Source organism: Ambystoma mexicanum, chromosome 3p (genome assembly GCF_040938575.1).
Source record: "Ambystoma mexicanum isolate Mex_15411 chromosome 3p, UKY_AmexF1_1, whole genome shotgun sequence".
In the NCBI taxonomy this organism is placed as follows: domain Eukaryota; kingdom Metazoa; phylum Chordata; class Amphibia; order Caudata; family Ambystomatidae; genus Ambystoma; species Ambystoma mexicanum.
Window position 1 is genome coordinate 986,157,272 of NC_090925.1, and position 25,589 is coordinate 986,182,860.

At 53.1% G+C, this 25,589-nt stretch overlaps 1 protein-coding gene across 1 annotated transcript in view; it reads left to right on the forward strand.

The window, feature by feature from the left end:
• Positions 1-25,589, forward strand: part of TOP1 (DNA topoisomerase I) — a 690,967-nt gene that overhangs the window by 364,281 nt on the left and 301,097 nt on the right. The window contains exon 12 of the mRNA XM_069652271.1: positions 10,543-10,730. Within this exon, the coding sequence (XP_069508372.1) occupies positions 10,543-10,730 (188 nt within the window). The remainder of the gene's footprint in view (positions 1-10,542; positions 10,731-25,589) is intronic.

Here is a 25,589-nt window from a genome sequence, read left to right on the forward strand (position 1 = left end):
CCAGGTTCTGATTCTACTTCTACCGCCGGCTAGAGACCTCTCGGTGGACATTCTCTGGGCACTGCATACTCTGGTCTCCGAGATACAGACGAGGATGCCTATTGTGCTGGTGGCCCCTCCCGCAGCACTGGCGACAGGGGAGCCACCAGCCAAGAAGTGGAAGGTACATCCTCCACCTCCTTGCCACCCTGCGCCCCTCCCGAGGGATGACCGACTCTGACACGACGACTGGATGGGGGACCTCCCATTGCCACCTCCCATATATTCCCCCGCTGGGCGAGATAGGCTTGTTTCACGCGATCTTCAGAGCTCTTCCAGCTCGCTCCAGACACATCGGGACACCTGTGGGAACGTGAGAAGGTATGACATCTGTTGTTGGTGACGTGTTTCGGTGAGTGGACACAGGGAAATGTCTCTGAAATTGGCTGGAAATGAAGACAATTCTCCAGCATGGGGTCTGGCATAGATTCACATGCTCATGAATATTCCCCGTCGTCCGGCTGGGAATCCTCGGTAAAGAAAAAACCAGTATCAGTTTCGTTTCTGATCTCTTTTGTAGTAGTAACCAATCACTGATCTGCGTCATACTGACGACAGCCAATGACTGCCCTCTACCTAAGCCCCGCCTCTGGCAGCCATCTTCAGATTTTTACCGCACGTTCAAGTGTTGGGATCCTCGTGCTATTGCTCAAGAGCGTTAGTGCTATTTTTTTCACGTTTTTTCTCAAAAACTTCGTTTTTCGGTCAAAAAGAGCCTCAAGCTCCACCGTTCTTCATCCGATCAACGGGGACCCGTGTCGGATTCGTCTACGCCCCTCAAGGGTGAAGATTTCGTCGAGCCACGCTTTTGGAGGACTCCAGAAGTTTCTCGGGCCCATCTCGGACAATAATGCCACATTTTGTGAGAAGTGTGGTTGTTTTGCTCTCTTGTTTATTTGTTGTGCTTTTCTTCCCCCTGACCTCAATGTCATGTACATAATGGTGCCCACAAAACACAATGCACTTTACTTTTTGTGAGCATTTTATGATTGGGTGAATTCAAATACATTCTGATGCCATACATACTGATTGCATTAGATAATATTGTAGCTCTGTCAGTAGATTACAGGAGCAATATCAATATATAGATTTATGCTGAAAAAGTTACGCTTTATGTACTAGGAACAAACTCTCTTCTGCAGACAGGTTCATGCACAAGAGTTATCCTAACTAAAATACAAATGTTGGTTATAGTTCTAAACACAGAAACTCTGTTTTTCTTCCAAATGGACAATCCTAGTGTTTAACATTGTCTACCATCTTGTTGCTTTATACACCATGGTAAAATGTAGCATAAAGAGTTTGCTTTGCCTAAAGATGTGTATATGATTTCCTTTTAAATCACATGTAAATAAACACATGTTCCCTGATTAATAAGGGCGCATAAAGAATGATTTAATCTGCTTTGTTATTTACAAATAAATGCGAGTTCATGTTTAAGTTCTTGCAGGTTTGGAATAGGGTGATCACTTCTAAACACCACTACAGTTCCCTCTAAATACAAACATTCTACATTTTAAGAATGGTTTAACTTTGAACGGCGGTAACCACCCCCCCCCCCCCCCCCCCGACCCCCCCTTGTTATACCATCTCGGACATGGCCCAGGAGAAGGGAAGCTCGACGCCCGCAAAGCTGTTCAGGGTCTGCCCTGGATGCCAGCTTCAGAATGTCTTTAAGGAGGACGAACACTCCTTTTGTCTTTACTGCCTACATGAGGACAAGACGCACGTGGAGAAGGACTGTGCGTTTTGCGGCAATATGTCGGAGCGGACCATGAAGGACCGCCATCAACGTCTCGCCAACTGGCTGGAAGGGAAGAGCCCGTCAGGCGAGAAGAAGAAGAAATCCGAGCGGTCTTCTAAGACCTTTGAGGACGCCCCGGCGACGGGGGTCCAACACAAGGCCAAGCACAGCGAGTCCGCTGGCACCGGGAGCGCCGAACGGTCGGGCTCTACGGGCGCCAGACAGGGCGCATCCTCCCCGGCACCATCAACCACGAGCCAACGCTCTGGTTCGGGTAAGAGGAAGGCCGAGCACCCGGCGAAGCTCCTGGAGAGGCCCCGGTCAAGCTCGAAGGCCCCATCGGAGGTAGAGCGAGGCAGTGTCCCTCCCCCCAAGGAGAAGGCGGTGAGCGCACCTAAGGTGGTGAAAGCCTTAATCCATCCGGCCACGGCCTCTATCGAGACAGTCGCGGCGGCCCTGGCTCAGCCTGTGGAGGCTACACCAGTGGTGGCGAACTCGGGGCTCAGAGTCTCCCTGCCACCGCGGAGGGAGTCCTCTTTTATGCCCATCGACAGGACCCCCGTGAAACCTCCGACGGAGAAGAAAAAGGGGGGGCAGGAGGTCGTTGTGGATTCGGCCTCAACCTCTGAGGAAGAGCTGATCGAGGTTTTAAGCCACGGCGTTGGCGTGGAAGACCAGCCCGTCGGGAGGGATCCCGACGTAGGAGACGACGATAACGTCGAGGGTGCCGACGGGGCCCCTGACCGCCCGTTGGACTCCCCTCTACCAGCGCTGCAAGACAACTCGGCGGCCATTTTGTTGGCTATACAGTCCTTATGCTCGGAGATGAGGACGAGACTGCTGTTACCGCCAGCGGAGGAACCGCTCCCGACGGGGGACCCGGAGCCAGGCCCTTCTGGGAGCCCTCCCCCTAAGAGAAGGATTCATCCTCCACCTCCTTTTCAGCCATCGCGCCCTGTTCAGCCCTCCTCCCCGTCCACAACTCGTGGGGATGATACGGGGACTGAGACGGCCGCGACGGATACGGACGACGAGGTTTACAACGAGGATCTGCCGTCGTCGCCTCCCACCCGGGCTTCCCCGCCCAACGAGATTGGATCGTTTCACTCCATGATCGCCAGGGCATCCGAGCTCTTCCAGCTCTGCCTGGAAGAGAAGGAGGGTTTCCTTTATCAACGGCGCGAGGCCAAGAGGAAGACGGTCCTCTCCGTGCCTCTACTGGACGATATTTGGGATGAGGGCCTCGCCCTCCTCAAGAACCCATCCACGACGCCGGCTAGAAGGGATCGGTACGAGAAGAAGTACCGGGTCCCGGACGCGGCCCCCTTGTGCCTCCGGGCACAGCCGACCCCGGACTCCGTCGTCTCCGCGGCGGCCAGGAAGAAAGCGGGGGGGGGGTGCGGCCTCTACGTCGACTTCCCCGCCGGACGGCGAGGGAAAGAAATTGGATACGATGGGACGCAGGGTCATCTCGTCTGCAGCGACGACGATTAAGGCACAAACTGGCCCCCCTGCTGGACTTCCTACCAGACGACAAGAGGGCGGATGCCCTGGAGATCTTGCAGGAAGGAGAGGTGGCGTCGGACCACGCCATTACGATTGCGACGGACATCGCTGACACTGGATTTCACCAGTTGGGCTACGGCGTGTGCCTTAGGCGGCATGGATGGCTCAAGGCTACTGACTTCCGTCAAGACGTGCAGACCAGAGTCTTGGACATGCCGTTCGATGGAAACAACCTGTTTGGGAAAACAGTGGACGATTCCCTTCAAGCCATCAAAGCAGACACGGAGTCGGCCCGGGCTCTTGGGGTTCTCCAACAACGGCGGCCGCCCTTTCGGAGCGGCGGAGGCAAACAGGGTGCCTCCAAAGGTTCCGGCGGCGGATTTTCCGCCTACCGTCAAGCGGCCTGTTCGTCGTCGCAGGAAGCTTACAGGGGACGAGGCAAGTCAGGCGGACCCCGCCGTCGTCGCCAAGGAGGTCAAGGCGGCAAAGCCTCGTCGAAGCAGGACTGAACCGGCCGTGGGGTCGGGCCCCCACCGAAGCACCCCAGTGGGAGGCCGGCTGGCGAGCTTCGTCAGCGTGTGGGAGTCCATCTCCACCGACCGTTGGGTGCGGGACGCCCTAGCCCAGGGTCACGCGCTCGAGTTTCAAAAAAGGTGCCCGCGCGTCCCCCCCCCCTGTGGCCAGGAAAGAACATCACGTCCCTCAACTTCTCTTGGAGGTAAAGGCGATGCTCTGGAAGGGCGCCATCGAGCTCGTCCCAAAGAGGCTTCAGGGCTCCGGAGTTTACTCAAGATACTTCCTCGTGAAGAAGAAGACTGGAGGATGGCGTCCCATCCTGGACCTACGACGACTGAACAAATTCATCAAGGCACAGAAGTTCCGGATGGTCACCCTCCAACACGTCCTGGGTCAGCTGGAGGAGGGCGATTTCCTGTCGTCGTTGGATTTGGAGGATGCCTACTTCCATATTCCCATCCTAAAGGGACACCGAAAGTTTCTCAGGTTCGTGGTCCAAGGGCGTCACTATCAGTTCAGAGCCCTTCCCTTCGGACTAAGGTCGGCACCCAGGGTGTTCACCAAGTGCCTCGCACCGGTGGCGGCGCAGCTGCGCCGAGAGGGGATCCACGTCTACCCCTACCTGGACGACTGGCTCATCCGAGCCAAGACAAGGGAGCTCGCTGTGGAGCACACGGCAAGGACCGTCCAACTTCTCACGGACCTGGGATTCTCCATAAACTACGCCAAGTCCCACCTGGTGCCCGCGCAAGAAGCACTGTTTCTGGGAGCGAAGCTCGACAGTGTCGCTTCTGGCCTCTCCGTCGGAGGAAAGGACGAGGGCCATTCTGGGAAAGGTGCAGCGGATGCTGCCAGAGTGAGGGCCATCAAGTCCCTCCTCGGAATGATGTCTTCTTGCATTTACCTCATCCCCCTGTGCAGGCTCCGAATGCGCCCGTTGCAGGAGTTCCTGGATGCGGCTGGATCCAGACGACAGGCAGCTTCGAGGAGAGGATAACACTCGACGAGAGTTTCCGACGAGCGATCCGGTGGTGGGGCACCCGCGCACATCTGACGGCGTGCATGAACTTCCAGACCCCCGGCCAACAGGAGACAGTGACCACGGATGCCTCCCTGGAAGGGTGGGGAGCGCACACTGAAAATCTGCACGCGAGAGGCCTTTGGCTCCCGACGGAGAAGTCCCTCCATATCAACGTCCTGGAGCTCCGTGCAGTGTTTTGGGCCCTCAGGTCCTTCCTTCCATCCCTCAAGGGCAAGGTGGTGAGGATCTTCACCGACAACACCACCACCATGTTCTACATCAGGAAACAGGGCGGAACCAGGTACCCAGCCCTGTCCAGTGAGGCGCAGGATCTGTGGCATTGGGCCGTCGCCCAAAGGATGGTTCTGGTGCCGTTTCATCTGGCAGGGATAAAAAACGCCATTGCCGACTCACTCAGCAGGGAGCTGCGCTCGTGCCACGAGTGGGAACTACGACAGGATCTAGTGGACCGCCTCTTCCGACGGTGGGGCACACCCCAGATCGATCTGTTCGCGACGGCGACGAACTCCAAGTGCCTGAGGTTCGCCAGCGGGTTTCCCCAGCCGAGGAGCATGGGCGATGCTTTCTCGTTCCCCTGGGAGGGCCTGTTTCTATACGCGTTCCCTCCATTGCCATTTCTGATCCGGCTCATCAACCAGCTCAAGAGGTCACGGTGCAGGATGATCCTCGTCGCACCTGCGTGGCCGAGGCAGATATGGTTCCCGGACCTTCTGGACTTGTCAGCGTCCCCGTCAATCAAGCTGCCAGTGGACGCGGATCTGCTCTCCAGGGAAGGAGGCGCCATCCTCCATCACGACCCGAAGTCGCTGAACTTGCAGGCCTGGCTCCTGCAGCGCTAGAGTTTGGAGGATACGACATACCGGCCGACTGCAGAGAGGTTCTTGCAAAGGCCAGGGCGTCCTCAACTCTTAAATGCTATGGACACAAATGGAAGAGGTTCTCTGTCTGGTGCCACGCACAGAAGATTAACCCTCTGCGGATTACGGCTCCCCAAGTACTGCCGTACCTACTGACGCTGGCCAAAGCTGGACTGGCGCACGCGTCCATCAAGATTCATCTTGCTGCGATCTCCCGATACACCAGAACCACGGGGCGGACGTCTTTGTGGTCTCATCGTCTGGTGAAAGAGTTCATGAAGGGACTGTTCAGATCGTTCCCGCCGGTGAAGGCTCAGGCCCTGGCGTGGGAGCTCAACGTGGTGCTGACCAAGCTCATGGGACCTCCGTTCGAGCCTCTACACTCGGCTCTGTTGAAGTTCTTGTCGTGGAAAACAGCGTTTCTTGTGGCCATCACCTCCGCACGACGGGTGGGAGAGATCCAGGCCCTTTCCTGCAAGGCCACGTACTGGACTTTTCACGACACGAGGGTAGTGCTCAGGACGCACCCCTCCTTCATGCCCAAGGTGCCGTCGGACTTCCACCTCAACGAACCCTTGGTGTTGCCTGTTTTCTTCCCGTCGCCTTCGTCGCCGGCTGAAAGGACTTTGCACTCGCTGGATGTGGCTAGAGCGCTGAAGTTCTACGTGGACCGCACGAAGGGTCTTCGGAAGACGTCACAACTCTTTGTGAACTTTGGACCTGTCAATCAGGGGAAGGCTCTCTCGAAGGCTTCCATTTCCAGATGGCTCTCCGGCTGTATCATGTACTGTCATCGGTTGGCAAACCGACCCCTGCCTGGCCGTCCGAGAGCCCATTCCACCAGAGCGATCCCAGCTACCACGGCGTTCCTATCTGGTATGCCCTTGCTGGACATCTGCAGCGCTGCTACGTGGAGGTCGACGCACACCTTCACGAAATTCTACTGCGTCGATCGGGATTCCAGGGAGGAGTCCAGGGTCGGCCAAGCAGTGCTGCGCAACCTGTTCGCCTAAGGTGAGCCTGGTGAGGAGGTAAGAATTGCTTAATGTTGAGTTTGATGTGATGCTTAATGTTGAGCCTTTGCCACCTCCCGTGGTTGTGCATGTGTGTACTGCTATGTATTCTTTATTCATGAGCATGTGAATCCATGCCAGACCCCATGCTGGAGAAGGAACAAGTTACTTACCTGTAACTGTTCTCCAGCATGGGTCTGGCATGGATTCACATGCGAACCCTCCCGCCTACCCCGGGGCTTATGTAGAGGGCAGTCATTGGCTGTGGTCAGTATGACGCAGAGATCAGTGATTGGTTACTACTACGAAAGACAGATCAGAAACGAAACTGATACTGGTTTTTTCTTTACCGAGGATTCCCAGCCTGACGATGGGGAATATTCATGAGCATGTGAATCCATGCTGGAGAACAACAGTTACAGGTAAGTAACCTGTTCCTTCGCAGACATTTCATCTGGCCACCCACCGAAACACACCGCCAACACATGGCCTACCTTCCCGCGTCCCCACACGTGTCCCGATGAAAACGGTACCTCACATGTGTGGGTGCACTTACCGGGGGCGCAAAAGGAAAAGGGTAAGCCACTGGTAACGCCAAGCCTTTCGCCACTGACAGATTTGGGCCTAGGGTGTCGAAGCCAGCAAGGAAAACAGAGAACCCCATGCATTTCCCAAAAGAGGACACCCCTGGGAATCCACAGGTCTGCCCTGCGCAAATTGCCACAGTTTTTATTAGCCACAATCCCCGACAAAGTGTGATATTTGGTAACGAAAAAAACACAATGTTCACTTTGTCTGGGGTTCTGCTTAATACATTCTGGGACGCTTCACGCAAGTCAGACCTCTGTGCTTTCCTACAGGTGTCCTGTTTTGGGAAATGCATGGGGTTCCCGGTTTTCCTTGCTGGCTTCAACACCTTAGGCCCAAATCTGTAGGTTGCCCACATGAACAAATTGTGCTGTGGCAAAAGGCTTGGGGTTACCTGGAGCGGTTTCCACTGATGAGCCGGCTCGGCGGTGGCACTTAAGGGGTTAATAGCTACAACTAAGAAATCCTAGGTATGCTATATCAGTTTGCCCCATTAAAACCTAAAACGGTCACTCTCCCAACCATCAATAAATAGTTTTCTCCCGCCCTAGCTGAACTTAAAGCCAGTAAAAGGCAGGCGGAACAAGTATGGCAGAAAGCAAACTCCCCAGAAAATCTAACTTCTTGAAAACTTAAGGAACGAGATTATAAAACTATGAATATGGAGGCAAAAAAAAATCCTTCTACATTGACCAAATTAATCACACTGGGGATCATACCAAGGAACTTTCCCGACTTTTTAGGTCCTGGGGAAAAACCTGCTGTCATGAGTCCCTCTGTTAAACCCACAAGCGATGACTGCAACAGAGTGCAGAAAGCATTTTCTGATACTGTTAAAGGCTCAAAGAATTGTGGAAGAGCCCATGTTAAAATCCGCCCTCCCCTTGGCTTCCACACCTAATCCGACTATGGGACAGACTTTGACAGCTTCCAGAAGAGTCTCCCCTGTACGGAATCTGACCGCCCCCCCTTATTCAGCTGGCTCCAGATACTGGGTTCAGGTTTAAAGACGTTTCCATGGCTGAAATGACACCCTCAAAACTATGCATCCCACAAACTGTCCTGGAGAATTGCTCCCTTCCAAATTCACACTGTAGCATGGGGACTTGTTTGTCCCTTTCCTCTGCAGGTATGTTAACTCCTCCTTTCGATCCTGTCACATTCCACAGGCCATTAAAAATGTTGCGGTTTGCCCACTGCTGAAAAAGGTTGGGCTAGACCCTAATGATGCAGCTAACCTCAGACCTATCACAAACACCTTATTCTTTCTCAAACTTATTCATAAGGTTGCTACAGTGCAGCTCCAATCCTATGTCCTGGATTCAGGCATTCTGCCCAGGAAGCAGTCCCGTTTCCGGAGTTATCATGGTACCGAGAGCGCACTGCTAGACCTTCAGACCCACATGCTATCCAAATTGGAACACAGCAAATCAGGGCTGCTGATGTTTGATTTGTCGGCAGCCTTTGACTTGCTGGATCATCGAATCTTGCTGGATCGCATGGCTACAGTGGGGGGGGGGGGCTTTCTTCTAAGGCTATTAGCTGACTTAGGTCCTTCCTCAAGGGTCGTCACTCTCTGGTCCTCGGGGGCGATAGTGCGTCCAATATGAAAATACACACTTGTGGAGTACCATAGGGGGCTTGTCCCCCCCCCCCTGTTTAATATATACTTGTGGCATCTGCTTATATAACATGCTGTGCATAGGCCGACCTCTAGTGGAAGCTGCAGAGTATTAGTTTGTTTTTCGAAAATGGGAGTCAAACTAGGGCATGCCAGTAATATTAATTACACTGACTATTTCCAACTCGTCATGGAGATTAGTGTGGATTACGAGAAAGACCAAGCGGTACTACACTCAGCGTACCAGATTATCAAATTCTGGAAGTCAACCAGTTGGCTCTGTCTAAATGCGTCCAAAACCGAGCTTATGTTGTTCGGTCCTCGGCACAATGGAGACAGCGTGGATCAAGTGTATGCCAGCTTCGAGATTGACGGCAGCAAGATTATGGTTGTTCATAACGTCAAGACCATGGGTACTTATTTGGAGGATAGTCTGGATAGCGAGGCCCATGTTGAAGCCATCACTAAAAACACTAATTATCACCTAAGAGGAGTAGGGCAAATGGCTCCACTGGTCTCCATTGAGAACCACACCAAACTTGTTAGAGCAGTTATCCTTCCCCAGGTAGACTACTTTAACACCCTGTTGGGAGGAGCCAGTAGAGCTGATATTCAAGGACTTCAAAAGATACAGAATGCTGCTATCCATGTCATCTTTCAGATGAAACATTCTGAACCTACATCCGCGGCACATAAAACACTGCACTGGTTGCCTGTTGCAGCGCGGATCCAATTCAAACTACTGTCGATCTGTCACAACTGTGTTTTTGGAAATGCTCCAGCCTATCAAGGATAGGGTAAGTACTTACCAACCCACTAGAAATTTGCAGTCATCGAACGACTGTCTCTTAAATGTTCACTGCGTCAGGCGTGCCTTCTATGTGCAGGGCTCTCGTGCCTGGAACACTACCTGTACATCTGCGCAAAACAGAACTACTTGACCTTTTAGAAAGCAGCTAAAAACCGTTCTTGCATCTTAAAGAATAATTAGTCTTTATCATTTGGTTCTCTCCCAACTGCTTGGCACCTGGATGCCTTCTGGCTTTGGCGTGGTACAAATGTAATTAACACAACATAACATTTGAAGGGCCAGTCAACTTGGGTTACATGGGAGGCATGCATAAGTATTATTCCCTTTACTTGTATCACTCCACCACTGGGAATGTTTGTATAGGGCTGAAGACAGAAGTTGATGGGTGAGTAACTGTTCCTATACTTGGTCAACAAATTTGACATGGGTGAAACTGAAGGAAACTGTAGCAGCCCTCATCCTGATTTGTGGGCAAATCTACATAATAAATAATATCCGCACAAAGCAAATTCTGTACAGTTTTTACCCACTCTGCAATTGTCTAATTTTATTGAAAAATGTATGTTTGCTGTAGAAACTTACTTTTCATTATAAATACAGAAAATCCATGGATGCAATAAAGGCTTGTGGAATGTTATGACTAGATTTGGGGCAGTTTTCCCACTTAACTACCTGTGTAATTTACTGCTGATTCTTTCTCTTGTTAGATTTCCATAAAAACGTGTGTACATGGCAAACGTGATTTTGCTTGCTTCGTCTTTCCTGTATATCTGCATGACCACTCTTATCTATTATCTACACTCAGAAAATAAAAGAAGAGAATGAACGGCTACTCCAAGAATACGGTTTCTGCATTATGGATAACCACAAAGAACGCATTGCCAACTTCCGTATTGAGCCTCCTGGTCTGTTCCGTGGTAGAGGAAACCATCCCAAGATGGGCAAGCTGAAGAGACGGATACAGCCAGAAAACATCATAATTAATTGCAGCAAGTAAGCACCAGCAGTTGTTTTAGGTTGGTCAGGAGTGCAGAGAGGTTGACTATTAAGAATGTATACTGTCACAGCTCACCTTCGCAATACCCAGACTGCAGAATGGTTCAAGGGGTTTTGATTTTCAGAACTCAAATGCAGAACCTTGAATTGTGAATAAAATATGGCCCGCTAAGGGCCCTCCCTCTACTCTCCTGTGGGCTTCCTACCTCTCTAGTCTACAATTATCTGGTCCCCTGATAGCAAGTAGAGATCTGGAACACCTACAACTCTGACTAGAGTGATAGACTAAAGGCCTTAACCTTTTCCATCTTATTCCCTTGATGTTCTAGGTCAAACCCTCCAACAGTTCCCCGAGATGTATGGTTTTCAGTATAGTCTGGTGCCTTTTCAGCTGCCCTTTCAGCTGCCCAGTGCCTTTTTCATTTTGCACTTTCACACACTTGCGTTCTTGTCAATGACGTTCCATTGCTCACTCTTGCCCTCTCAGCAATTCCGCTCGCTTTTAGGGCAGTTTTTCTAAAGTTTACTTATTGTAGGACTTTATAAAACGTTTCCCTTGGTATGCAGAGCCCCATCCTCTGTTACAAGTCTGTACTACGCAAGGTTTTGGTAGTATGGCAGAGCAGCCAGGCTTATTTTAGGAGGGAGATGCAAGTTGTAGGTAAGTACAACAAAAATCCCAATCCTTGCCACCTCTCGTCTCCTCCCAATCTCCCCACCCACCACACCACCACCGAACCTGTCCTCGCTCTATTCCCCTCCTCCCCAGAATCCTGTTGGGGAGAATTTTCATTTCTGTGGGTAATTTCCTCCCACCTTGGAGAACCCCAGCTCTTTTGCTGGTCTTTGGACTTTTAATTTTAATTTATGAGTGAGTGGAACCTTTTTCTCTCACTCGTTTTTTCTCCTGATTTGGGTTTTGTTTTCACTGTTTTAGGAGCCTGACAAATTCCATCTGCTTTTTGTATAGTGACACTGAGCAGTCCTTTGAATTTCTCTTAAGGTTTAAATACATTTTCTTGGGTGAACTACTTTTCCCAAGAATAGTAAAGGGAAATTGACTTTACATATTTATTTATTTATTCAGATTTATAGAGCGCACGTCAGCCCGGAGGCATCGTGGCGCTTGTTACAGACAATATCTTAGTTACATAGGATACAGTAATTACATAAAATACAGAATTTACAGTGGATATGTATACATTAGCAATGCAGTATATTTACATGGATTCCTGAGAGTTTCACGGATATTTCGCAAGGAATGAGGTTTTCAGTTTCCTGCGAAAAGTGGGGAGTGCGTTTTCCGCTCTGTCAGCAGGGAGAGCGTTCCAGGTCTTGGCTGCAATGTAGGGGAAACTTAGACCTCCGGCTTTGGCTCTTTTGATGCGTGGGATGCAGATTAGGTTGGAGTATTGCGTCCTGGTGGGACGGGAGGAGGAGGGTTTGAGGATGGTTTCTGATAGATAGGACGGGGCGGAGAGAGAGGCATTTGTGAGTGAGGGTGAGGATTTTGAAAGTGATCCGTTCTTTGACCGGGAGCCATTGGGCTGAGTGCCTGGCCTGGGTGATATGCTCTCTTCTTGGGATACTAAGAGCGGCCCGGAGAGCATTGTTCTGGGTTGTTTGTAGTCTGTTTATGTTTTTGGCTGATGTGCCTGCTAGGAGTGCATTGCAGTAGTCCAGTTTGGCTCCAATGGTTGCCCTTGCTATAGAGAGGCAATTTGGTTTAGAGAGGTAGGGCTTGATGGCGTTTATGAGTTTGGTGGTGTGTGCGGATGCGGATGTGATTGCGCTGACTTGTCTAGTCATGGATAGTGAGGAGTCAAGGTATACTCCCAGAGTCTTTACGGCTGTGGAAACAGGGATGATGGAGTTGTCAATGGAGAAGTTGGCGTACAGTTTGTCAAGTTTGTCTAGGGTGTTCTGTTGACCTAATATCATGATTTCCGTTTTGTCACCATTGAGGCAGAGGCCATTGACAGCCATCCAGGCCTTGATGACGGAGTAGATTGTGTGGAGTGCCTTGGCGTCTTTGTTGTATGATCCTGAAAGGGGTAGAAGTACTTGTGTGTCGTCCGCGTAGTTTGTGTATGTGATGCCGTATGAGTCAAGTTTGTCAAAGAGGGGCTTGGTGAACAAGTTGTAGAGTGTGGGTGCAGTGCAAGATCCTTGAGGGACCCCGCAGTGGATTGTCGTGGGAGTGGCGTTGGCGATGTCTGAGAAGACTTTCATGGCTCTTCCCTCGAGGAAGGAAGTGATCCAGAGGGCTGCTTCTTTGGAGAAGTTGGCTGAGTGTGTGAGGTGTGAAGTGAGAGTCTTGTGATCAACCAGATCAAACGCGGCTGAGAGATCTAAAAGGAGCAAACGAGCAGGCTTGCCTTTGTCCATGATTTGGGTGATCTGATTCTTCAGATCTACCAGGGCTGTTTCCGTGCCATGTCCTTTCCGGAAGCCTGATTGCCTAGTCCCGAGGATGGAATGGGTTTCCAGAAAGTGTTGGATTTGGCAGTGTGCAGCTTTGTCCAGTAGTTTCAGCAGAAATGGCACCGTGGTTATGGGTCTGTAGTTGTTTGGTTGTAATGGGTCGAGAGTGGGTTTTTTTTAAAAGAGGCCGGACCCAGGCCTCTTTGAGGTTGGCTGGGATGATGCCTGTTTTAAAAGACGTGTTGATGAATGCCGTGAAGAGCGGCGCAAAGCAGTCTGCGCAGTCTTTGACGAGTTTTGGTGGGCAAATGTCTCCTTTACAGGGGGAGGGTTTGAGATTTTTTAGTAGGTTAATAACTTCTGATTCAGTGACGTCTCTGAAGGAGAAGACTGGTATGGTGGGCTTGGGCGAGGTGGGTGTGGTGCTGGTGGGTTTAGTTTCAGTCTGTTGGGGAAGTGCTTTGCAGTGGTCTTTGATTTTTTTTTGGAGAAGGTCAATTTTGTGTAGCATGGCAGTTTGAATGCTGGTACACCAAGCTTCGTCTTTGATTATTTCGTCCGGTGTATTAGGGGGGGAGATAAGCTCATTAAAGATGGCGAAGATCTCTTTGGAGTGTGATTTGGCATTGGAGATACGCGTGTTGAAAGCGTTGGCTTTGGCATTGGTGATAGCTATCTTGTATTGGTGGGAGATTGAATTGAATTTGTTCTTAGTATTGGTGCAGGGGTCCGATTGCCAGTTTTTTAGTGCTGCTCTTTTGTGGGATCGCATTGAGTGCAGTTCTTCAGTAAACCATGAGTTGGTGTGTAGGGATTTCTTCTCTTTTTTCCATACAAGTGGTGCTATTTCATTGATAGCTTTGGTGATGACATCTTTGTAGATGTCTGCTAGGATATTGGGGTCATTAGCGAATGGGGGAGCTAACTCAGGGGTATTGAGGTATGGGCGCAGGTTCTCTGAGTTTTTTAGAGCTTCTGACTTGTGCAGCGCTGGCTGGGGTCAGAATTTTGTGGTTTTTGGTGATGGGAATAGAGAACTCGATGCAGTTGTGGTCCGTCCAGGGCAGTGAGGAGTTAGAGGTGACAGTGGTGAGGCAGTTATGGTCTGCAATCCAGTCAAGAATGCGGCCTTTGATGTGAGTAGGACTTTCAACTTTTTGGGTGAAGCCCAAGTCATTGAGTTCCTTGGTGAGAGTGGCTGCAGGTTTGTCCTTTGGATCGTTGAATCCAAGATTGATGTCTCCTAATAGTAGGGTTTTGGTGGAGCTTTTAATATTATTGCTGAGGATGTGAATGATGTTTTCCTGGGAGTCTGTGGTGATGCCTGGGGGACGGTATAGTAGGTGAATGTTGATGGTGCTGTTGGGTGATAGTGTGAGTTTGGCCGATAGGCGGTCAGAGTTGTTCGTCGAGGCTTGACTGACAGGTCGGAGCTGAAGGTTCTCCTTGTAGATGAGGGCTACTCCTCCTCCTATTCGATCTGGCCTATCTTGTCTGAGTATGGTGAAGCCAGGTGGTAGTGCAAGTGCAACGGCGGGGCCTGATGCTTCATGTAACCATGTTTCAGTGATAGCTAATAGGTCAATGTTATTGTTGGTTATGAGGTCATGGATATCAGGTGCATGAGCTGGGAGAGATCTGACATTGAGGAGGGCACACTTGATGTGAGGTGTGAGAGGTTTGTTTGTGGAGGTGCGAGTGGTGGTCGTGACCGAAGTGTTATGTGAGGTGGTATTGTGAGGTGTGGCGAGGTTAGTGGGTGGTGGACTGTGGGAGTGGGTATCCCGTGCGGGGGCAGCATTTGGAAGTGGTGCGAGAACTCAGTCTATAGTTTCTGTATTCTGTGGGAAGGGGTAGTGTGCTAAGTTCTGTGGTCTGTGTGCGAGCCCTCAGTCTTTCTAGTCTGTGCATAGTTACGACACCTGGTGTGTGATGTGGCATGGTTCGTGTGGTATCTGGGGTAGCGAGATGCTTGTGGTAGGGGAGTGGGCTTGGTGGTGTGGGTATGAGGGGATTTAATGGAAATATAGAGTTTGAGAGCAGTGAGAGTTGCGAGGAGAGTGAGCAGCGTGGTGGTGGCCACGTTGAGCTTGCAGGACGCTATGGGCATGGTTGTATGCTGGGCGGGGCTGTGTGAGGAGGAGGGCACAGTCGGATAGGGTGGACCTAGCCTGAGGTGGGCAGGAATGGATGGGTTCAGAGTGAGCTGCCTAGGTACTAGGAGGTCACAGAGTGGCTAGCCGCAGCGAGAGGCACTGGCCTGATCGCAGGTGTGCGGCTATTTGGCACGACACAATTCAAATGTGGTCTGAAAGCGACCATAGGGCACAACACAAATCAAATGTGGTCTGAAAGCGACCATAGGGCACAACACAAATCAAATGTGGTCTGAAAGCGACCATAGGGCACAACACAATTCAAATGTGGTCTGAAAGCGACCATAGGGCACAACACAAATCAAATGTGGTCTGAAAGCGACCATAGGGCACAACACAAATCAAATGTGGTCTGAAAGCGACCATGGGGCACAACACAATTCAAATGTGGTCTGAAAGCGACCATAGGGCACAACACAAATCAAGTGTGGTCTGAAAGCGACCATAGGGCACAACACAATTCAAATGTGGTCTGAAAGCGACCATAGGGCACAACACAATTCAAATGTGGTCTGAAAGCGACCATAGGGCACAACACAAATTCAAATGTGGTCTGAAAGCGACCATAGGGCACAACACAATTCAAATGTGGTCTGAAAGCGACCATAGGGCACAACACCAGTATAGACAAGCGTGAGTGACAGAAATTACGGGTGAATTGACCAGGCAAGTCTCCTGGCGCCGAGATCAGTACTGCTGTTCATGACAGTATGTGCAGGGTGATAGGGTGCAGTCGCCAGGATGGCAAGTAAACCGAAGGATAGTACCTGAGGTGTGCCGCAGGGACGTGCAGGCTGGATATGGCAGCTGGAGTCGAGTATGATGGCGACGCCTCACCGCTGCGACCCGGGGCGAACAGGGGAGGAACAGGGCCTTTTCCCTCGGGCCTTCTCCCGAAGTGTCGGCTCCCGCCTATCGGTGCCGGGGATTGGCCAAAGAGAGACCAGGTTGCTTAGCAGCCGTATGCAGCCTCGTTTTCGGGCCGCGCTGCGCCCGCCATTTTAGGGTCAGGCCGCGTGGTCAGGACAAGATGGTGGATCTCCACCACAGATGAGCGCAGGTGCCCCGGTGGGGCTCTGGTGGCCAGCAAGGCTCGGATGGTGGCCCAAGTAGTAGTGAGAGTGGGCTGTTTATGCAGGCAGGCAGCTCACCAGTGTTGTGGATTCCGTGGTTGCTGCATCAGGGGGGTCAGGCAGCCCGAGTGTAGTCCGAGGCTTGGTGCTTCGGTATGCTCGAGGGGACAGGGGAGGGCTCCAGCCCTCTCACCCTTTCAGGTGAGCAGATACCGCAGAGTGGGGCTCACTGGGGAGGAACAGGGCCTTTTCCCTCGGGCCTTCTCCCGAAGTGTCGGCTCCCGCCTATCGGTGCCGGGGATTGGCCAAAGAGAGACCAGGTTGCTTAGCAGCCGTATGCAGCCTCGTTTTCGGGCCTCGCTGCGCCCGCCATTTTAGGGTCAGGCCGCGTGGTCAGGACAAGATGGTGGATCTCCACCACAGATGAGCGCAGGTGCCCCGGTGGGGCTCTGGTGGCCAGCAAAGCTCGGATGGTGGCCCAAGTAGTAGTGAGAGTGGGCTGTTTATGCAGGCAGGCAGCTCACCAGTGTTGTGGATTCCGTGGTTGCTGCATCAGGGGGGTCAGGCAGCCCGAGTGTAGTCCGAGGCTTGGTGCTTCGGTATGCTCGAGGGGACAGGGGAGGGCTCCAGCCCTCTCATCCTTTCAGGTGAGCAGATACCGCAGAGTGCATACTTTTTATTTATTATTTTTTTTCATCTTTGTAGGTCCAGCACACCCCATCTTATGTGGAGTGCTGGGGTGGTTACTTAGTAGCCCCGTTTCCTACATACTCGTATAACATTTTTTATGTTACCCTTACTACTTTAAATGGCAGGTGGCAGTGTTTTAATGTTCCTACCATTGTGCTTTTCTAGCGCAGGCTGAATCCTCGGCTGCAATAGATCATCCATGGGTGACCATTTTGTCAAAATGCCCCGTATTCTTTTTGTTGTAAGATCTTTCTTGGGTCTTACTCAGGCGCCAAGCCAGTTTTGAGCCCTTTGTCCGTTTTGCATTTGGCGGGCCTCCGTATTGAAACCTGCCTCTAGCTCCAGTGTGTCTGGAAGGGCAGGAAGTAATGGAGGTTCCCGAAACGCCTTTGTCTTTAGGAATGCCTGAATGCACCCAGTCCCGAATGGCTGGCTGTCCTTTCAGGACAGCCACCCTGTTGTTTGAGCGACAGTTAGGCTGTGCATGAATTGGAGAAACCTACTTAAAATGCAAGGGTTTTGGGAGGGGAGTCGACCACTGGGAAGAACCTGATGAAGAAACTGAACAAAGCTTGCTGCATCCTCCTGAACCTTTGAATAACCCCTTGATGGCCTGCTGCTATGTTGAATCTCCTTTTGTTGGACAAGAGAAGCTCCTGAAGGAAAGTGTTCTTCCCTTGGGTTAGTGGGACCAACTAACCCCCTGAGATAAACTCCACTGGACCATCTTCCCCCAAATGCCTGTACTTATTTGCTGCTGCAGGAACTGAGTGCCAGGGGTCGACAAAGCCATAGTCTAGTGCAACGTCTGCAAGCTGGCCAGGAGTCACCCCAGGACCCTCCAGAAGCAGGGTGACCAGAGCTAGACTCTCCTAACCAGAGTGCAGGACTCAAGGAGTGAAGGAAGCCCAACCGGTGTCTAAGATCCGCAGTGGTGCGGTTTACTGAGTGCTGAAACCGCTAAGTGCTGCTGATCTGAAAAGATCCCATAGCTGCCGCCGACCTCCGAATTGCTGCCGCCCAGGAACCCAGGATCTACATCACTGCAACCAGGCAGCCAGCTGGACCACTCTTCTAACCAAAGGCACTGTTCGTCTTATTTGGATTTATAAAGCGCACAGCAGCCCCGGGGCATCGTGGCGCTGTTACTGTATACTTGCTTGGGCATACAACATTTAACGTAGTGCGTTAGTGGTGTCACTCATACAATGCATTATGCAGTGGTGAGATAGCTGAGTCATGGCACAATACCATGCTTACAGGTACATTTCATGCAGTTATAGGAGGCACATACTGAGAGGTGGGTGGGTTTAGCAGAAGGGTTGTGTTTTTAGTGCCTTACGGAACAATGTGAGGGATGTCTTTGCTGTGGGCGGGTGGTAATGCATTCCAGTTCTCCAGCATGGGGTCTGGCATGGATTCACATGCTCATGAATATTCCCCGTCGTCAGGCTGGGAATCCTCGGTAAAGAAAAAACCAGTATCAGTTTCGTTTCTGATCTGTCTTTCGTAGTAATAACCAATCACTGGTCTCTGCGTCATACTGACCACAGCCAATGACTGCCCTCTACCTAAGCACCGCCTCTGGCAGCCATCTTCAGATTTTTACTGCACGTTCATGTGTTGGGATCCTCGTGCTATTGCTCTCGAGCGTTAGTGCTATTTTTTCACGTTTTTTCTCAAAAACTTCGTTTTTTCGGTCAAAAGAGCCTCAAGCTCCACCGACTCTCCATCCGATCAACGGGGACCCGTGTCGGATTCGTCTGCGCCCCTCAAGGGTGAAGATTTTGTCGAGCTACGCTTTTGGAGGACTCCAGAAGTTTCTCAGGCCCGGACATGGCCCAGGAGAAGGGAAGCTCGACGCCGGGAAAGCTGTTCAGGATCTGTCCTGGATGCCAGCTGCAGAACGTCTTTAAGGAGGACGAACACTCCTTTTGTCTCTACTGCTTACATGAGGACAAGACGCACGTGGAGAAGGACTGTGCGTTTTGCGGCAACATGTCGGAGCGGACCATGAAGGACCGCCAGCAACGTCTCGCAAACTGGCTGGAAGAGAAGAGCCCGTCAGGCGAGAAGAAGAGGAAGAAATCCGAGCGGTCTTCTAAGACCTTTGAGGACGCCCCGGCGACGGGGGTCCAACACAAGGCCAAGCACTGCGAGTCCGCTGGCACCGGGAGCGCCGAACGGTCGGGCTCTACGGGCGCCAGGCAGGGCGCACCCTCCCCGGCACCTTCAGCCACGAGCCAACGCTCTGGGTCGGGTAAGAGGAAGGGCGAGCACCCGGCGAAGCTCCTGGAGAGGCCCCGGTCGAGCTCAAAGGCCCCATCGGAGGGGGAGCGAGGCAGTGTCCCCCCCCCCCCCTCAAGGATAAGGCGGTGAGCGCACCTAAGGTGGTGAAGGCCTTAATCCATCCGGCCAAGCCCTCTATCGATACTGTCGCGGCGGCCCTGGCTCAGCCTGTGGAGGCTACACCAGTGGTGGCCACCTCGGGGCTCAGAGTCTCCCTGCCACCTCGGAGGGAGTCCTCTTTTGTGCCCATCGATAGGACCCCCGTGAAATCACCAGCGGGGAAGAAAAAGGGGGGGCAGGGCGTCGTCGTAGATTCGGCCTCAACCTCGGAGGAGGAGCTGATTGAGGTCTTAAGCCACGGCCTTGGCGTGGAAGAAGACCGGCCCGTCGGGATGGATCCCGACGCAGGCGACGACGACATCGTCGAGGGTGCCGACAGGGCCCCTGATCGCCCGTCGGATTCCCCTCTGCCAGCGCCGCAAGACAACTCGGCGGCCATTTTGTTGGCTATACAGTCGATGTTCAGAGAAGGACGAGACTACCGTTGCCGACGGAGGAACCTCTCCAGTCGGGGGATCCGGGACCTTCTGGTGTTCCCCCGCCCAAGAAAAGAAGGATTCACCCTCCACCTCCTTTTCAGCCGTCGCGCCCCGTCCAGCCCTCCTCCCCGTCCACCCGAGGGGATGATACGGGGACTGACACGGCAGCGACGGGTACGGACGACGAGGTAAACGAGGATCTACCGTCGTCACCTCCCACCAGGGCTTCTCCGCCCGACGAGATTGGATCGTTCCACTCCATGATCGCCAGGGCATCCGAGCTTTTCCAACTCTGCCCTGAGGAGAAGAAAAAGGAAGGATTCCTTTATCAACGGCGCGAGGCCAAGAGGAAGACGGTCCTCGCGGTGCCTCTACTGGACGACATTTGGGATGAGGGCCTCGCCCTCCTCAAGAACCCTTCCACGACGCCAGCTAGAAGAGACCGGTACGAGAAGAAGTACCGGGTCCCGGACGCGGCCCCCCTGTGCCTCCGGGCGCAGCCTACCCCGGACTCCGTCGTCTCCGCGGCGGCCAGGAAGAAAGCGGGGGGGGTGCGGCCTCCACATCGACTTCCCCACTGGACGGCGAGGGAAAGAAATTGGACGCTATGGGACGCAGGGTCATCTCGTCTGCAGCGACGACGATTAAAGCGGCCAACGCCTTGGCTATCGTGGCCCGCTACGACAGGGAGCTATGGTACAAACTGGCTCCCCTGCTGGACTTCCTACCGGACGACAAGAGGGCGGATGCCCTGGAGATCCTACAGGAAGGTGAGGTGGCGTCGGACCACGCCATCACTATTGCGACGGACATCGCCGACACTGGGTTTCGCCAGTTGGGCAACGGCGTGTGCCTTAGGCGGCGTGGATGGCTCAAGGCTACGGACTTCCGTCAAGACGTACAGACCAGAGTCCTGGACATGCCGTTCGATGGGAACAACCTGTTTGGGAAAACAGTGGACGATTCCCTTCAGGCCATTAAAGCGGACACTGAGACCGTCCGGGCCCTTGGGGTTCTGCAGCAACGACGGACGCCCTTTCGGAGCAGCGGAGGCAAGGGCGCCTCCAAAGGTTCCGGCGGCGGTTTCTCCACCTACCGTCAAGCGGCCCGCTCGTCGTCTCAGGAGGCCTACAGAGGACGAGGCAAGTCTGGCGGACCCCGCCGTCGTCGCCAAGGAGGTCAAGGCGGCAAAGCCTCGTCGAAACAGGATTGAACCGGCTGGCGAGCTTCGTCAGCGTGTGGGAGTCCATCTCCACCGACCGTTGGGTGCTGGACGCCTTAGCCCGGGGCCACGCGCTCGAGTTTCAAAGAAGGTGCCCGCGCGTCCCCCCCGTGGCCAGGAAAGAGCTTCACGTCCCTCAGCTTCTCCTGGAGGTAAAGGCGATGCTCAGGAAGGGCGCCATCGAACTCGTCCCAAAGAGGCTTCGGGGCTCCGGAGTTTACTCGAGATACTTCCTCGTGAAGAAGACGACGGGAGGATGGCGCCCCATCCTAGACCTGCGACGTCTGAACAAGTTCATCAAGGCGCAGAAGTTCCGGATGGTCACCCTCCAGCACGTCCTGGGTCAGCTGGAGGAAGGAGACTTCCTGTCGTCGTTGGATTTGGAGGATGCCTACTTCCATATTCCCATCCTAAAGGGGCACCAAAAATTCCTCAGGTTTGTGGTCCAAGGGCGTCACTACCAGTTCAAAGCCCTCCCCTTCGGACTACGGTCGGCACCCAGGGTATTCACCAAGTGCCTTGCACCGGTGGCGGCGCAGCTGCGCCGCGAGGGGATCTACGTCTACCCCTACCTGGACGACTGGCTCATCCGAGCCAAGACGAAGGAGCTCGCCGTGGAGCACACGGCAAGGACCGTTCAACTTCTCACGGACCTGGGATTCTCCGTGAACTACGCCAAGTCCCACCTGGTACCCGCGCAAAACGCACCGTTTCTGGGAGCGAAGCTCGACAGTGTGTCCCTTCTGGCCTCCCCGTCGGAGGAAAGGACCAGGTCCATCCTGGGCAAGGTACAGCGGATGTTGGTTTCCGACGCGGCTAAGGTGAGGTCCATCAAGTCCCTCCTCGGAATGATGTCTTCCTGCATCTACCTCATTCCCATGTGCAGGCTCCGGATGCGCCCGTTGCAGGAGTTCCTGGACGCGCGCTGGATCATAACGACGGGCAGCTTCGAGGAGAGGATCACACTCGACGAGAGTTTCCGCCGAGCGGTCCGGTGGTGGGGCAACCGCGCGCATCTGACGGCGGGCATGGACTTCCAGACCCCAGACCACCAGGAGACAGTGACCACGGATGCCTCCCTGGAAGGTTGGGGAGCGCACACCGAAAATCTGCACGCGAGAGGCCTTTGGCTCCCGACGGAGAAGTCCCTCCATATCAACGTCCTGGAGCTCCGTGCAGTGTTCTGGGCCCTCAGGTCCTTCCTTCCGTCCCTCAAGGGCAAGGTGGTGAGGATCTTCACCGACAACACCACCACCATGTTTTACATCAGGAAACAGGGCGGAACCAGGTCCCCAGCGCTGTCCAAGGAGGCGCAGGACCTGTGGCATTGGGCCGTCGCCCAAAGGATGTTTCTGGTGCCGTTTCATCTGGCAGGGATAAAAAACACCATCGCCGACTCACTCAGCAGGGAGCTGCGCTCGTGCCACGAGTGGGAACTACGGCAGGATCTAGTGGATCGCCTCTTCCGACGGTGGGGCACACCCCAGATCGACCTGTTTGCGACGGCGACGAACTCCAAGTGCCGGAGGTTCGCCAGCAGGTTTCCCCAGGCGAGGAGCATGGGCGATGCTTTCTCGTTCCCCTGGGAGGGCCTGTTCCTCTACGCGTTCCCTCCTTTGCCACTGCTAATCCGGCTCGTCAACCAGCTCAAGAGGTCACGGTGCAGGATGATCCTCGTCGCACCTGCGTGGCCGAGGCAGATATGGTTCCCGGACCTTCTGGACTTGTCAGCGTCCCCGCCAATCAAGCTGCCGGTGGACGCGGATCTACTCTCCAGGGAAGGAGGCGCCATCCTCCACCACGACCCGAAATCGCTGAACTTGCAGGCCTGGCTCCTGCAGCGCTAGAGTTTGGAGGATACGACATACCGGCCGACTGCAGAGAGGTTCTTGCAAAGGCCAGGGCGTCCTCGACTCTTAAATGCTACGGACACAAATGGAAGAGGTTCTCTGTCTGGTGCCACCCACAGAAGATTAACCCTCTACGGATTACGGCTCCCCAGGTACTGCTGTACCTGCTGACGCTGGCCAAGGCTGGACTGGCACACGCGTCCATCAAGATTCATCTTGCTGCGATCTCCCGATACACCAGAACCACGGGCCGGACGTCCTTGTGGTCTCATCGTCTGGTGAAAGAGTTCATGAAGGGGCTGTTCAGATCGTTCCCGCCGGTGAAGGCTCCGGCCCCGGCGTGGGAGCTCAACGTGGTGCTGACCAAGCTCATGTGACCTCCGTTCGAGCCTCTGCACTCGGCCCCGTTGAAGTTTCTGTCGTGGAAAACAGCGTTTCTTGTGGCCATCACCTCCGCACGACGGGTGGGAGAGATCCAGGCCCTTTCATGCAAGGCCCCGTACTTGACTTTTCACGACACGAGGGTAGTGCTCAGGACGCACCCCTCCTTCACGCCCACGGTACCATCGGACTTCCATCTCAACAAACCCTTGGTGTTGCCTGTGTTCTTCCCGTCGCCTTCGTCGCCGGCTGAGAGGACTTTGCACTCGCTGGATGTGGCTAGAGCGCTGAAGTTCTACGTGGACCGCACGAAGTGTTTTCGGAAGACGTCACAACTCTTTGTGAACTTTGGACCTGTCAATCAGGGGAAGGCTCTCTCGAAGGCTTCCATTTCCAGATGGCTCTCCAGCTGTATCATGTACTGTCATCGGTTGGCAAACCGACCGCTGCCTGGCCGTCCGAGAGCCCATTCCACCAGAGCGATCGCAGCTACCACGGCGTTCCTTTCTGGTGTGCCCCTGCTGGACATATGCAGGGCTGCTAGGTGGAGGTCGACGCACACCTTCACGAAATTCTACTGCGTCGATCGGGATTCCAGGGAGGAGTCCAGGGTCGGCCAAGCAGTGCTCCGCAACCTGTTCGCCTGAGGTGAGCCTGGTGAGGAGGTAAGATGCTTAATGTTGAGTTTGATGTACTGCTTAATGTTGAGCCTTTGCCACCTCCCGTGGTTGTGCATGTGTGTACTGCTATGTATTCTTTATTCATGAGCTTGTGAATCCATGCCAGACCCCATGCTGGAGAAGGAACAAGTTACTTACCTGTAACTGTTGTTCTCCAGCATGGGTCTGGCATGGATTCACATGCGAACCCTCCCGCCTACCCCTCTGCGGCTCTTCACTTCACGTGCTTCCAAATCTGAAGATGGCTGCCAGAGGCGGTGCTTAGGTAGAGGGCAGTCATTGGCTGTGGTCAGTATGACGCAGAGACCAGTGATTGGTTATTACTACGAAAGACAGATCAGAAACGAAACTGATACTGGTTTTTTCTTTACCGAGGATTCCCAGCCTGACGACGGGGAATATTCATGAGCATGTGAATCCATGCCAGACCCATGCTGGAGAACAACAGTTAGAGGTAAGTAACTTGTTCCTTCTTTGGGGCTAGGACGACAAAGCCAGAGCCTCCTGCTTTGGATCTTCTAAAGGTTGCCACTGCGAGTTGGTTGCAATGTTGGTCTCGCTTGGGTCTGTTAGCAGAAACTATTCACTGTGTCACTTCTAAGTATGGAGGTGCGGTGTGTGAGGGAGGCAACAGTGTGATGGAGAGGGTTTTAAAGAGAATGCGCTCTTTAACGGGGGCCAGTGGGCATCCAGTCTTGCCTTTGGGTACTTACCTCAGTGTCTTTAGCTTTGCTCTTCTCAGTTGAGACTTGCTGTAGCTACTTTGCTAGAGTTGCTTTCAGCTCTACCCTCATGTGTAACTGCTTGTGACCCTACAGTGATTTTTCCTCAACTAATTTTCTAACTTTGCAAGACTGCTATCTAAAAAGTGCCTCAGCTCCATAGATTGTGCTCCAATTGACTTTGGCTGTCCTGGCTCCCTGAAAACTATTCTATACCATTTGATAACTTTAACTATTGCTGGGGAAAGGTTTTTGTCAGGACTACATTGAAAGATTTAAGTGCTCACATGCTCTGAGAACCTGTTTAACCTTTTACCTTCCCTTAACCTTTCCTTACTCTTACGTGCCGTCCCCTTTCCTCCATACTGTATGGGCATCCCTTTCAAGGGATGGGAGACGGAACCTTTTTCACCAGAAAAAACCTTCACTTTTTAAATTTAGAGGATCATGGGGGTGCAGCCCAGGGAGCATGCGCTTCCCTGACTCTGCCCTCCGGTGCCACACCTCAGTCCCCTTTTCCGCGTAGACGGGAAGTGGCTGAATTCACCAGCGCTCCAGGGTTTGGCTTCAGTCATGTGCGGATACTTCTCTTTTTATCATTCAGGCACTCAGTCCTCAGGCATCACGCTCCTCCCCGGCACATGCCAATTTACACAGGGTACAGCAGGTGTCATCCTGATACGGGCTCTTCCCAACTTCAGACTCCCACGCCCTCTGCCTACGTTGCCTTGGCCCCGACCACGGTTGGCAAGCTTGTTCAGCATGTGGCTTGCTGTCCTCGAAAGCACTGAGGAACAGACTAGCCAGGTGGACGGAACTCTTCCAGAAGT